The following is a 14790-nucleotide window of genomic DNA, read 5'->3' on the forward strand; positions in this document are numbered from 1 at the left end:
ATGTTCAAAAGTCATGAATAGGCAATTTTCAGAAGAAGAAATCAACACTATTTATAGTCACACAAAAAAGTGTTCTAAAGCACTATCGATTAGAGTAATGTAAATTAAAACAATTCTGAGGTACTACTTCATGTATATCAGAATTAACAAATGCTGGAGGAGATGTGGGAAAATGGGTACACTAATGAAATGTTGGCAGGGCTATGAATTGGTCCAACCATAATGGAGAACATAATGGGCTATAAAACCATACATACTCTGACCCAACAATACCACTACTAGGTCTATATCCCAAAGAGATGAAAGGGGAGAGGGTCTACATGTACAAAAAAAAAATTAATAGCAACTCTTGTAATGGCAAAGAATTGGAAATGATGGAAATGTTCATCAACTGGGGAATGGCCAACCAAGTGTGGTATATTATTATGATGGAAATCTATTATGCTATAAGAAATGAAGAGCAAGATAGTTTCGGAAAAACCTGGGAAGGCTTACATGAACTGAAAAATAAGCGGTGAGCAGAAACAGATCATTGTACACAATGAGAGCAATTTTGTAATGATAGAATATTGTAATGATGGTCACTTAGCTACTCTGATCTATACAATAATCCAAAATAATCCCAAAGAAATAATGATGAAAAATACTGACCCACCTATCTCCAGAGAGAGAGAATTGATTCATTCTGACTGCAGAACTGAAGTATAATTTTTTTTCATTTTCTTTCTTTTTTTCATTTTCTTTTTTTTGCTTTATTTTACACCAATAGCTGTGGCATATCTCATCATCCATCTTGTCTCTAGCCCTTATCAGGGAGACTTCTGATGTTTTGGTCATTAGTAAAATCAGGGACAAAAGATGGTGACCCAGGGATAGTTAGGTAGCACAGATCACCAGGCCTGGAGTTGGGAGGAGCTGGGTTCAAAATCTAACCTCTTAAACCCAATTGCCTATCTCTCATAATTAGTATTGATTCTGAGACAGAAGGTAAGGATTAAAAAAAAAAAAGATGATGATCCTAGTTCAGTCATAACTTAGATTGGAAAAGACAAGATTCATAACTCGGGCTTCCCTGAGATAGAAATTAATTCTCATCTAACAAAGTAACTATTATTCTATAAAGAAGCTGAAACATTTATAAAAGAAGAAGAAAAACAAAAAACCCCATGGCCACCACATTTTCTGTTTGACCCTTGTCCTGGATAACTATCTTCAATAAACCCAAAGATCGACCCTTGTCTCAGACTAAACAATAAACCTTCAGTACCTTTTCATTACCCAAGTCAGAATTCAGCTAAAGACAATCAAAACCGTAATTCCTTGTCCAATCACTCTAGCCTTCACCTCTGTGCTTCCCCCTCTCCTAAAATCTATAGAAGCCCATTATATTCTATTGGTCATTGCAAATCCCACAACTGAGGTTCTGCATCTTCCCAGATGAATCTTCCTACGTCCATTAAAGACCCTCCTTATAACTACTTTGGGAGTTCTGTGTTTTTTCGGGTTGATACCTGCCATGAGAGAATATTGGTGCTCTTTTTGGGCAAGTCTAGATTCATTAAATCCAACCCATAGGCAGACTATTCTCTGGGGTTTGGATGGGATTTCAGGGGCAAGGATAGGCCCACTTGCTTAAATATATTCCCTCAACATGACTGGCCATATACCTGAAATTTCCGTTAGTTATCAATCTCTTTGTTCAAAGAACTGATTTTCCAGGTTAGCCCCTGTGGGAACACAGACTTTCTTTGGAGATGCTCATGGTTTGGAAAAACATGAAGTTATGAAACTCCCTTTACCCAAGTGGAGGTTGCTCAGCAATTTATACTCTTAATTCGGTGTCTGCAATATTAAAAGATTAAGTGGCTTGCCCTGGGATAGGGAGTACACAATGAGGGGCTGGATTTGAACTCAAGGCTTTGGGATTTATAAAGAGAGGGAGGAGGCTCAGGAGGCTCCCCCTCAAAGGGTAAATTCATAGGTTAAAGATCCTCACCATGCTCATTCTTTAGTGTTCATTGGCATGATAGTGATGTTAGTTCATCAGATTAGCCAAAAATGATCTAGACAAGGAGGGGATGGGTTTATCTTAAAAGATGAGTTAGTTATAGGAGCAGCTGGCTAAGAGCCAGGTCCAGAGAGGAGAGGTCCTGGGTTCAAATCTGCCCTGAGACACTTCCTAGCTGGGTAACCCTGGGCAAATCACTTAACCCCCATTGCCTAGCCCCGACCGCTCTTCTGTCTTGGAACCAATACACAGTACTGATTCTAAGACTGGAAGGAAGATTATAGGGGCGGGTAGGTGGCCCAGTGGATAGAATGCCAGCTCTGGAGATGGAAGGTCCTAGGTTCAAATGTGGACTCAGACACGTCCTAGCTGGGTGACCCTGGGCAAGTCATTTAACCCTCATTGTCCAGCCCTTCTGCCTTGGAACCCGACCTTAGTATCAATTCTAAGGCAGAAGGTAAGGTTTGTATGTGGGTTTAATTTTTAAAAATACAAGGAGGCATAAAACTGCAAAGTCTGTGCAGGATGTATATCCCAGGGCAGGCTGCCCTTCCTGCCAGAGGGCTCATGGCAAAGGGAGGCTGGAGCAGAGGAGGGAGAGTTGGGGAGAAGGGAAGGAAGGCGACTGCCAGGGGAAGCTGGCAGGGCTGCACTGGCTCCAGAGGAAACTTCAGGACTTGGCAGAGAGCCAGGCTTCATGGATGGCTTTTCAACTACTTACTCCATGTTCAGCTGTGGGTCTTGCTTAAGCGTTAGTCACAGTATCACGGGCCAAGGGAAGGTTCATCCTGTGGGTCTTACTTAAGCTCCAGCTGCTACATTGGGGGAGGGAGTGCCAGTCCCATGTCCTCGTCTCTCCAGAAGGGCTCCCCCCTCCCCCCCAACCCCCAGGATTTCGCCAACGTGATACAGGCCTTTTCAGTGTTTTGATATCTTTGGATACCAGTGTGATGCTCTGGCCATCCCTCTGCTGCCCTGAACTCTGAATGACTGTCCCACTGGCTGTCAGTCAGGAGAACACTGAGCTGAGCCAGAGCTTGTGCCTTCTGCTGTAGGCCTGAATAGATGGAGTGCTAAGGAAAGAATCAGCTCTGGCTCTGCCCTGCCAACATCCCGTCCTTGTCCTCGGCTCCCCTAATGACTCTGCTCTTTCACGGTGGCCTGTCCAATCCCTTCCCAAAGCTCTGTTCTTCCGCCCATCTCCCCATCCCATCCGGGAGAACTTGGCCCTTGGTGCTCACCTGATTTTGAAGATCTGAGAACAGTAGTCAAATATGACTATGGCGCTTTCCAAAGCATGGGTAATCTCATCGGGTGCCTTTTCTCCTGGGAAACCAAATACACAAAGAAAGGAGCATCCCTGTGGGAGGAGAGGAAGCAAACACAGTAGCTGGTGGGTTTTTAGGTATTGATCATCAGAGAACAAAGAAGAATGTCTGAATCTCGTCTTAATGACTTTCTTCTGCCTTGCCACAAATAGTTGGCTGTCTTTCCCTTGCAAAGATGGCTTTTATGGATTCCACCCTGATAGGTGAGAAGATGAGAGGAACATAGACCTAGAGCTGGAAAGGACTTCAGAGACCTCGTGCTCCAACCTCCCCATTTTACAGATGAGAGGACTGAGGCCAAGAGAAGTTGAATGCCTGGCCCCAAATCACATAGGAGTAGGTGTCAGGCAGCATCGAAAACCTGGTCCTCAGGCCAGAGGAAGCACGTATCCCTCTACGCCTTATGATTAATGTATTGCTTAGCTTTGGGAATCTTTTGAATCTGTTAACTGATGTAATTTGAGTTTTTTGGGTACCATGTCCTGAGAGCAGAGATTTATTCTTTAACTGGGGACAGAGACATTTTGTAAAGATAATTCTGAGGGGAGAATTACTATGAATGTGGGCCGTGTTTTATACATCTGCCCCCTAGACAAGAACCTAAGAATAAGCAGATATTATACCAGGGAGGGCTTTCTGGGTAGGTGATAGGAGAAGGATATATTTGGAAATGACTGTGCTATTCAAAGTTCTCTTCCTACATTCTCTCTCAGTCACTTTGCCATCTCCTTTAGTCATCCTGATTTTTCCTCTGAGCTTCAGGCTCGTATCACCAACTACCCATCAGATATTTCAAAGTAGATATCCCAGAGACATCTCGAATTCAGTCTATAGGCAGAATGGATCTCATCATCTTCCCCTCCAAATTCACATCTGTTCCAAACTTAATTCTGTCCACTGAAGGCATCTTCAATCTTTTAGCCTTCAGATTCATACCCTGGGCATTATCCTTGACTCCTCACTCTTCCTCCATGTTTGTAGCCAATCACTTTTACCATCTCGCCATTACAGTATCTCTACAATGTTTCTCGTACATAACCCCTTTTTTTCTATTCACACAGCCACTTCCATCTTAGTTCATGTTCTTATCCCTGCTTCCCTGACCATCTATCCTCCTCACAATTGCCAACATGATTTCCTTAGGTTCAGATATAATGATGCATTTCCTTTCCTTAATTAAAGATAACTAATTTTCTTAAACATAAAATTCCTTATGTTCTCTAGAATAAAATATAAAGTCTTGCGTGATTCCTTTAAAGCATTTTACAAATGGATATCAACCTATCTATCCAGCCTTATTATATGTTATTCCAACATCCCTGCAACATAACGTAAGAGTTATAAAAACTCTAAAGTTCAGCCAAACTGGCTTTTCTGTTTCTCAAACGCAGCATCCTAGCTTCCACAGTTCTATCTTCCATCTTCTTTTTGTCCCTTGTGTCTGAACTGTACTCTCTTCTTACCTCCACCTCCCCGATTCCTTTTCTTTCTTCAAAATGCAGTTCAAGAAACCCTTACTACATGGTCTTTCCTGATCTTCTGAATTGCTAGTGACCTCCCTATCCATCATCACCAGATCTTTAGCTACTTTGTTTTTATTTTTTATTTGAGGACTAAGTTTCAGCTTTTTTTGTAAAGGAGCTCTAGAGCACACCTGACTAAAACAGAAAAGAGTTGCTCAGGTGGTTGTTGAGACCTTTCTACCCATCCTAGCCCCTAATGTCCACTTTAAACTGGATCAGGACACACACATTCCTTTCATTCCTTTCCCTGGGTCTTTGGTCCTTACCTCTTGCTGAGTCTTTGTAAGAACTGTGAATAAGCACACTACTGCTTTTCATTTGCCCTCTTCACTCCTGCCATGCAGCTGGCAGTTGGTGCCAGGCCATGCAAATTACCCTGAAGTTTCAATAATTTTCCAGAAGTCCCCTTGCAAAAACTGGAGGGTGAAGGGCAACCTTTGCCCTGCATTGCCAAAGTCCTTGTTCTTTTTGCACAGCCATAAATGCTCCTGGAATGACCTGTTTTTGGTCTCTTGCCAAACTCTCTGCGGGCTCATTTTCCCCTCCATTGCTTTTGTTATTTTGAGAGCTGAGATTGTGCAGTCTCCTCCTCTACAGTATTTTGTAAAGGAGTTTATATTCTAAGCTACAATTGCCTTTGGCTGCCATTTTTCTCCTCTTGGATGTGAGATCAAGAGTATGTGGGCTAAGACAGCTTCCCCGAGTCTTTTGGCCAATTCGTATCCATTGTTTCATATTGATTAAACTTCCCTAAGAATTGGAAATCATCAGAGCCACTACTGACATTTTATCTATTTCTCATTTTTCAGAGTCGAAACTCCTCTGAGGGTTAGATCTGAGCTGCTGAAGTTGCTTGAAGGGTCTTTTTTTTTTGGCTTTCTCCTCTTATCTAATTTGCTGCTGATATTAACCTTTCCTTTCACCAGTCAATGAATTGGCTACCTGCAGTGGATTCTCAGGTGACTCTCATATCAGTAATGGATCCCTTCTTATCTTTTGAGAAATAGTAAATTTCACATTTTTTATGATGATGTTTAGGGCTCACCCTGTCTGGCACCTTCTGATTTTCTTTGTGAAGAGGCAGGCAGGTAGCTTCTATTGCCATGCTACAATTGTAGAACCCTGTAGAATTACCCTTTGTTACCCTGAGGAAAAGAAAAAATGACCCTTACACTCTCTAGTCCTTCTCTGGTGCCTCCTCCTATTGATTCTGATCAGAAAATCCAAATCCCAAGTCTCTGGACCCAGGAAATGAGGAGGAAAATGGCAGTGAGGCAACTTCTTCTTGAGGGAAAGATGACTTCATCAGAGAAGCAGGCAAGATCCTGTTTTGTCTCCAAGATTTTAAGAGAATGAGAAGGTGTCCAGTCTATGTGGAGAGGATCCCCCTGGAAGGCTTTATCAGCATCCCTGGCACTGTCAGATGAGCACAATGAAATCACTGCTTACTCAAAGAAGTAGTTTTGAGCTTACCTTTGGGATTTCTTTCTTTTTTCTGGTGTTTATATGTTAATAATAATAATAATAACTAGCATTTACATAGGACTATAAGGTCTGCAAAGTACTTCACAAATATCATCTCTTTTGATCCTTGCAACAACCCTGGGAGACAGGTACCACTCCATTTTACAGATAAAAAAACTGAGGCAGAATGTGACATGCTCAGGGTCACACAATGAGTGTTTGAGGCTGAATGGTCCCCTGGACATCTTGCCTGATAGACTGGCAAGTTTGTGTCTTGAAATCCCAAAAGGCATCTGTCACCCATGCTCCTAGAGCCAAGGCAGGTGGGACGCTCTGATTGTAGCTCCCTCATAACTCCCTGGGCCTGGCTTCTACCCAGGAAATTTGGACTGCCTCTGCAAATAGGCCAATGCCGACATGGCGTGACTGGAGAAGCCCGAAAGGGTCCCCTTAGAATCCTCCAACATCACTTCCACCTCTGTGGCGGTGGGCCCAAGGGATTCAGAGAGGCCTGACCAGGGAGCTCAGGAGTACTTTATGTTTTAGATGTGCCTATTGTGTATTTGACAATATAAAAATCGTTCTCGGTCTGCAGACAGGATTTGCCTTTGGCCAGCAGCTGGCCCCTGAGCTGGGCTAACCCTTCACTTTAAGGATGAGCAAACCAAGGATATTCCAAGATCCAGTTCCCAGGGCAGGGAGTTGGCTCCATGGAGAGAGAGCCATACCTGAAGAGGGGAGGACCTGGGTTGAAATGTAGCTTTAGACATTTCCTAACTGGGCAACCCTGAGCCAGGGCCTTAACTCCAACTGCCCAGCCCTTATTGCTCTTCAGTACAGTATGGCTTCTAAGACAGATGGGAAGGGTTTAAAAAAAGAAAAAGATGCACCTACCAGAGCAGAGAGCATCTCACTGTGAGATGCCAACACTGGCTTGGACCACTAGAATGCAGATGCATGGAGTGTGGGAGATGTTGAAAACAGGATGGGTATAAGAGGTGCAAAAGGGAGAGATCCTGGGAGCCTTTTGGAGCAATAATCCTGAGCCCTGGAGACCCTTCCCCAAGGCTGAGCCCAACCTTTCTGGAGTAGCCCTGCCTGCAGCCTCTCAGGAGCTCCTGGCTCCTCAACCGTGGCTTACACTCACTTTGTCAAACATAAAGACTTTATTGATTTGGCCTTTGAATGTCTTCAGGACAGAGTTGATGTATACACTGGCATCTTGGATGGCCTGGGCAATATCATCTGCCGTCTCCTGCCCTTTAAACTGCAGGTTGACAAATACAATGGTGACTGGCCGAAGTTCAGACAAATAACCTCGCAACTGCTTGTCATCTATCTGGAAAAGAAGAGCCAAACACACGGGTCCCCTGAGCGGACTCTCCACAGATGCCCCCTCTGTGGGCCAGGAAAGGTCCTCCCAGGCAAGCTCCTCCTCCCAGCAGAGGCTCCCCCAGCTCCCAGGACTGCTGCCACCCTGAACTGGTTTGTGAAATGAAACAAATAGTGGAATTTGAGAAGTGAACAAATTTAACTCCATATTAAAAAATAAACTAATTAGACATGGACTCAAAAGCTACAAAACTGAAAGTTAACTCAAGTGATCATCTCCCTCTTATCAAATCACTTTAAAAAGTGAAATCTATGGTATGCATATTTTTTAAACTTCTTTTTCATTGGATGGCTGTTCTCACCTGGAAGAATGCAAACCCTTTTGGTGGGAAAGGCCCTCTCATTTCTCATGGCATTCTTAGGCCCCACAGTGCCTAGTCTAGGGCAGGGGGGCAGGGGATACCTTTTAGGATTCAACTGACTCCATCTGAACTAGAATTTCACAACATGGCAGCTTCCCTAATTATAGGTATCTATCAGGATTGTCCACGGAGAGAGGGTTCAAAGCATCAGGTCAGTCTGTTTTCCCTCAAGCAAGATCCATCCTTTCATAAGAGAGAGGATGACTGGAGGGGATGGGGCTCTGGAAATGTTCAGGGACTGGTGGGGGAAGCAGCAGGAGAGTGATTTAGGGGTCCCAACACCTATGGAGGGGGCACTTTGCATTCTAATTACCTAACTTTCTCATCTTGAAGTGTAAGATTTAAATTAATATACAATAACTCCAAGTATTATATTTTATAAGATTTATTGACAATCACTTGAGTAGAGGAAATAAGAAAAAACAAAAGCAAAAGCCTGAGTCAAGAGAAGTTTTCCCAACTGCATTAGCAGGAGAAGAGTATGTAAGAGGCTGGGTTACAGAAAATTTATCTCCAAAATGTAAGGACGCAAAGTGAGGATGAAAGTGGGATTCTGGGAAATGGAATCCTGGGGTATAAAATCCTACTTACACAGAAGTCTAAAGTCAAACATCTTTCCCTGCTACATAAGAGAAAAATCCTCAAAAGTCTGCCATTCATCTCTGAAATCCTTCCACTATTTGGGTCATCGAGAAACCATGTGATTTTCACCTCTTTTCTGATAGAAAGAGTAATTTTCATACTAGTTTTCATGATATCTCTAAATGTTCAAGTCCCCAGCTATGTAAAAGTTAATGACTACAATCATTGAAATACCTGCTTCAAAATACTTCCCATGATGTACTTTTGTAGACACATTTCCAGTTCTGGGTCACACTCTAGAGTAGAGGCAAGTCTCAAAATATCTATGAAAGAGAAAGAATGAGATTGGCTTTGGGGCAAAGTGTAGGCAGTTCAGGAGCTATTTAAAAAACAAACAAACAAACAAACAAACATCCTTATCATGATGCAATTCTGGAATGACATTTTCCAATTGGGAGTTATATGAGCCCCAAAGAACCCTGTGAGGTTTGTATTCTGAACTGGAGAGAGCTCTGACTTCCTTCCACTGTGAAGCTTCCTTGAGTATCACCTCCACTAGTCTTACTCTGTAACCCCATGATGTCCCCGAGGTGACTCTGGGGTCTTAAAGGCTATATAGCCAAAGAGCAAGCAAGTCCTGTCCTGCCAGAAACTCTTCTGGTATATAGTTCAGTGGATGAGTACGTCTGCTTCCAAAATGTCACCCTTGGCTCAAAGACCATTTAGATAAGACTCTTCTCATTGGTGGAGGTTGATTATCCAAGAACACCATTATCTCTCTTCTTTCCAGTTGTCACCAGCTCTGCCTCACCCAGGCAAGGAGCAGTGAGTAGTCAATCTACCACAATGAAAGAGTCTTACACAAATGGTCCTTTAAGCCAAGGGTCACACAAGAGCAAGGGTGCCTTAGCTGGGAGAATTCCATGACCCGTAGGCTGTCCCATTAGGTGAGGAATTTCTTTGGTCATGGCAATTCAAGACACAAAGAAAATTACAAAATATTCCTTATTCTTGTGTGGCCCCCTTTTGTGACTGAGGCAGACTGGCAAAAAAAGAGAGAAGATTTTATGTACAGTTTTTAGACTATTATTTAGCACTTTACATATGTTAACTCATTTGATCCTTAGAACAACCCAATGCTATCATTATCCTGATTTTACAGTTGAGGAAATTTGGCAGAGTTTTAAATGATTTGCCAAGGATCTTCTGGTTAATAAATGTCCCAGGCAGGATTCAGGTCTTACTGACTCCAAGAACAGCATTCTATTCACTGTGCCAGCCAGCTGCTGTCTATAAACAATTACTGTTAGGACTTTGAATGGGAGATCCTTATCTAGGCACCATTAAGTTGATGTGCCACTGCATCATATCAGTCTCGATATTCTTCCTATGAAAGAAACCCAACGATAGAATATGGAATTAGAAATTAAATGAAAGAATGGTTCACAAATTCCGTTGTTGAAACCAAATTGAGGTGACTCAGCTATCACTGATGAAAAAAATAGCTCATTATAGAAATATTTATAAGTCTTTTCCTCTTCTTTGTTTGTCTCCTTCTTCCAGTTTCATCCTTAAATGTTCTTGTAATGAGCTGGTTTGAGTAAACCTCTGTTTCCTAGAAAGTCATTTTTTCTCTCTATGCTTTTCAGTGTTTTATATGGCACTCCTGCTTGCAGTTTCCTACAATCATCTCTAAAATTTCTAAAACTGTTTTATATTGAACATTAGGCTGCTTATCTCTCTACTGGAATAGCCTTCGATATTCCAGAGTTTGTTCCATGCTACAATGAAGTACCAGGATAGGATTCTTGTATCAGAAATACTAGTAGATACTTTATAACATTAGGTGTTATAGAAATATATTATAAAATATGTTATAAAATAGAATAAAAATATATATGTTATGAAATAAACATTTGGGTTTAGAGGAATTAGATTTTTCAGGAATCCAAAGGCAACCAGAAGCATTGCATGGGATAATTGGTCACCTCATCTTATGGTGAACATGATGAGCATCTCCAAAAAAAGACCACTATGAAGATAATTGCAGGCCCTGTGCCTATATCTGTCACAGAAGATGAGGAAACAGAGAAATTATATGAAGAATTCAGGAAAACTTTCCCAAATTAATAAAGATATATTTTAATATATAGTGACTTCAATTCAAAGGTGGATCATAAGGAAGGACAGTGAATAGATTTTAGATGATATGACTCTGGGTGCCTGCATATGATAAATAGCTTCTCAAGGGGCTGATTTGGAAGGTGCTAGATATAGCAGACACCAAATACCATTATGAAAAATGAAACTGACTATATTATAAGAGAAAGAAAAAAATTGGTTGCTAATGGGCTACATTGGATAGAGAGCCTGGCCTAGAGTCACGAAGACCTGAGTTCAAATCCAGTGTCGAATCCTTACTAGCTATGTGACCCTGGGCAAGTCGATTAACCCTGTTTGCCTCTGTTCCTCATCTGTAAAATGAACTAGAGAAGGAAAAGGCAAACTACTCTAGTATATTCACCAAGAAAACTCCCAAAAGTCAAAAGCAATGCAACTAAAATTAGAAGAGAAGCAAAAAACGGGGGGGAAAATTTTTTTAACAAAATTCTTTGACAGAGGTCTAATTTCCCAAATATATAAGGAACTAAGTCAAATTTATAAGAAATCAAGCCATTCCCCAATTGACAAATGTTCAAGGGATATGAATTGGCAATTTTCAGATGAAGGAATCAAAACTATCAATAATCACATGGAAAAGGTGTTCTAAATCCCTCTTGATTGGAGAAATGCAAATCAAAATAACTCTGAGGTACCACTTCATAACTAGCAGATTGGCCAATATGATAGTAAAGGAAAAGAATAAAAGTTGGAGGGGATATGGCAAAATTGGGGCACTGATGCATTGCTGGTGGAGTTGTGAACTGATTGAACCATTCTGGAAGGTAATTTGGAATCATGCCTAAAAGGCATTAAAAGAATACCTGCCCTTTGATCTAGTCATACCACTACTGGGTTTGTACCTGATGCAAACATAAGCACTAACCAATCCTGGGATGCTGAAATGCCTCATGAGGCCTCATGGCAATGGTCAAGGTCCAATATAAAACAAGATATTGTTGCAAAAGCAATTTTCTTGTTGTGGCCATATCAGGAATTCACAGGGTTAATAAGTGTGAAACCTTCTATAGAATAAATAATTAGTGGGGTCTCTACCAAATTGACTAAATTGGCATTGCTCAACAGACTATCTAGGAAACTTGTGAAGCTCCAAACAGCGACCATTCTGGCACCTCTGATTATCTATACCACCGACATAGGAATTTACATTTCAGAAGCTCTCCCAGGATAGATAGTATTCCTATATTCCAGATAACTTCTCAATCAAGAATCTTCTTTCTTTCATTTTTTCTATTTCCTTAGCAAATATTACAGAGACATAAAAAATGTGAACTTTGATTGTAATAGAAACTTGTTATTAACCAAATTATAACAGGGCTAATTACTTTGATGTAGCCCACTGCATTGTTCATTCTGTATGTCTTTGATATCAATCAGATAATCAATGAGTCAACACTAGTGCTAATAAAAGCTTTGGCCACAAACCCATGGGGGTGGAGACAAGTGAGATTCTCAATGGATACAATACTGTATTCTTTTTCTATCTTCTCTTCTTTTCTTAAATTCCATATTTCAGGACTCGAAGTTCCCCTGCAGTTTAGGACCCTGCCCTGACTTTTTACGTTATACAGGTTGTAGGAGTACCCCAAAGAGATAAAAAAGATGTTTATACAAAAATATTTATAGCTGCACTTTTTGTGGTGGCAAAAAATAGGAAAAATGAGGGGTTTCTCTCAATTGGGGAATGGCTGAACAAATTGTGGTATTTGATGGAGATGGAATATTATTGTACTATAAGTAATGATGAACTACTTGTTTTCTATAAGAACTGGAAAGAATTCCATGAACTGATGCAGAGTGAAATGAGCAGAACCAGGAGAACATCGTACACAGAAAGTGAAACATTGTGGAATGTTCAAATGATTCTACTACTAATAGCAATGCAATGATCAAGAACAATCCCATGGAATGTATGGAAAAGAATGCTATCCACATCTAGAGAAAGAACTATAGAAATAGAAACACAGAAGAAAAACATATGATCTATCACTTGGTTATAAGGGTATATGATTTGGGGTTGTGGTTTTTAAAAGATTACTCTATTACAAATGTGAACAATATGGAAGTAGGTTTTGAGTAATAAGAAATGTATAAATCAGGGGGCAGCTGGGTGCCTCAGTGGCTTGAGAGCCAGCCCTAGAGATGGGAGGTCCTGGGTTCAAATCTGACCTCAGACACTTCCTAGCTGTGTGACCCTGGGCAAGTCACGTAACCCCCGTTGTCTAGCCCTTTCTGCTCTTTTGCCTTGGAATCAATAAAGATAAAAAGGTAGAAGGAAGGAAGGAAGGAAGGAAGGAAGGAAGGAAGGAAGGAGGGAAGGAAGGAAGGAAGGAAGGAAGGAAGGAAGGAAGGAAGGAAGGAAGGAAGATGTAAACCAGTGGAATTGCTTGTCAGAACCGGGAGAGAGGTGAAAGAAGGGAGAGAATATGAATCATGTAACCATGAAAAAATATTATAAAATAATGTGGAAAAATTAAATTAAATTTAAAAAAGAAGACCCCTCCCCACAAAGAAGTCACAAAGAACTATAGGTGCCTGAACAACACTGTGAGAATAACTTTCAAGCTGTCATTTGTCACAGATCAACTTGATGAGAAAAGATTTAAGTCAATGTCAAATTAGAAGAAAAATAAGAGTCAGGTTACTCAGTGGATTGAGATACAGAGACAGGAGGTCCTGGGTTCAAATGTGATCTGAGATACTTCCTAGTTTGTGACCCTGGGCAAGTCATATAACCCCCATTACCTAGCCCTAACCACTCTTCTGCCTAGGAACTGATACTTAGTATCAATTCTAAGACAGAAGGTAAGGATTTATTTTAAGGCTTTTGATTGGGAAGTGGAACCAAGATGGCAGATTAGAGGTAAACCAGCTGAATTCTCTCAGCAATCCCCTCCACACCCTTCTAAAATAATGCCCCAAGAAGCATCTAAGTGACACAGTGGATAGTGCTAGATTTGGAGTCAGGAGGACCTGGGGCTTAAATTTGATCATAGACATTTCCTAGATATTTGACATTTGGCAAGTTATTTAACCTCATTTACCTAGCCCTTGCCTTTCTGTCTTAAATTTGTTACTAAGATAGAAAGTAAGGGTTTAAAAAAATACATCAAATCAAATTTTGGAGTGGTACAGCTAACAAAATTCAAGGTGAGACATTTTTCATGGCTAAGAAAACTTAAAAGGTCAGCAGGAAATGTTTGTGACCCTTGGGTAGAGTATGCTCAGACCCCATGCATGCAGCAGCTGCAGCAGAAGCTTCAGAATCTCTTGACCTAGAGATGGTAAGGTGGTCAAACAACTGGTCAGAAAGAAATTACAGGGGACTCTTTACTGGCACTGGGCACAGCTGGCATGAATGGTGATTCTATTTCCCACATGTACTTCTGGATTCCAGTTATAGGCCTGAGAGGTGGGCTGGGAATCAGCTACAAGGGAATACAGGTCCTGGTCACAGTTCCAAGGCAAAGAGAGTACTTGTGGCTACAGAAGACCAAAGACCCTTTTTGGGTAAAGACCAAAGAGCAGACCAAGAGAATGGTGACCACACTTCTTTCTGAATCACTTCACGTTGGTAGCATCAAAACCTAGCAGACCTTCAAAACTAGCTCTGAAAACAATAGCATGAAAAAACCCTGAAGCTTAGGACAGTGCCTCCCCCCCATCCCTAGGTGAGCAGAATCCGACTTTAATATAAAGTTCAAAGTCCAAAGTGAAAACAGCTACAAAATGAAGCCTCAAAGAAAAATGCTAATTGGATCCAAATAGAACAAGAATTTCTAGAAAAGTTAAAGAAAGAGATAAGAGGGATAGAGGGGGGAAATTGGGAAAAGAAATGAAAGAGATACAAGACAATTATGAAAAGAGAATTAACATCTTGGTATAAGAGAGAGATATACATACAAAATACTGAAGAAAATATTAACTTGAAAACCAGAATTGGCCAAATG

At 41.1% G+C, this 14790-nt stretch overlaps 1 protein-coding gene across 11 annotated transcripts in view; it reads right to left on the reverse strand.

Moving 5' to 3' along the window:
• ADCY10 (adenylate cyclase 10) overlaps positions 1–14790 on the reverse strand; it is a 136553-nt gene that overhangs the window by 89215 nt on the left and 32548 nt on the right. For all 11 annotated transcript variants that reach the window (XM_007480714.3, XM_007480713.3, XM_016429938.2 and 8 more), the window contains 3 exons: positions 8894–8982; positions 7471–7662; positions 3250–3368 (listed from right to left, as the gene is read on the reverse strand). In XM_007480714.3, the coding sequence (XP_007480776.2) occupies positions 3250–3368; positions 7471–7662; positions 8894–8982 (400 nt within the window). The remainder of the gene's footprint in view (positions 1–3249; positions 3369–7470; positions 7663–8893; positions 8983–14790) is intronic.

This window comes from Monodelphis domestica, chromosome 2 (genome assembly GCF_027887165.1).
Source record: "Monodelphis domestica isolate mMonDom1 chromosome 2, mMonDom1.pri, whole genome shotgun sequence".
Lineage (NCBI taxonomy): Eukaryota > Metazoa > Chordata > Mammalia > Didelphimorphia > Didelphidae > Monodelphis > Monodelphis domestica.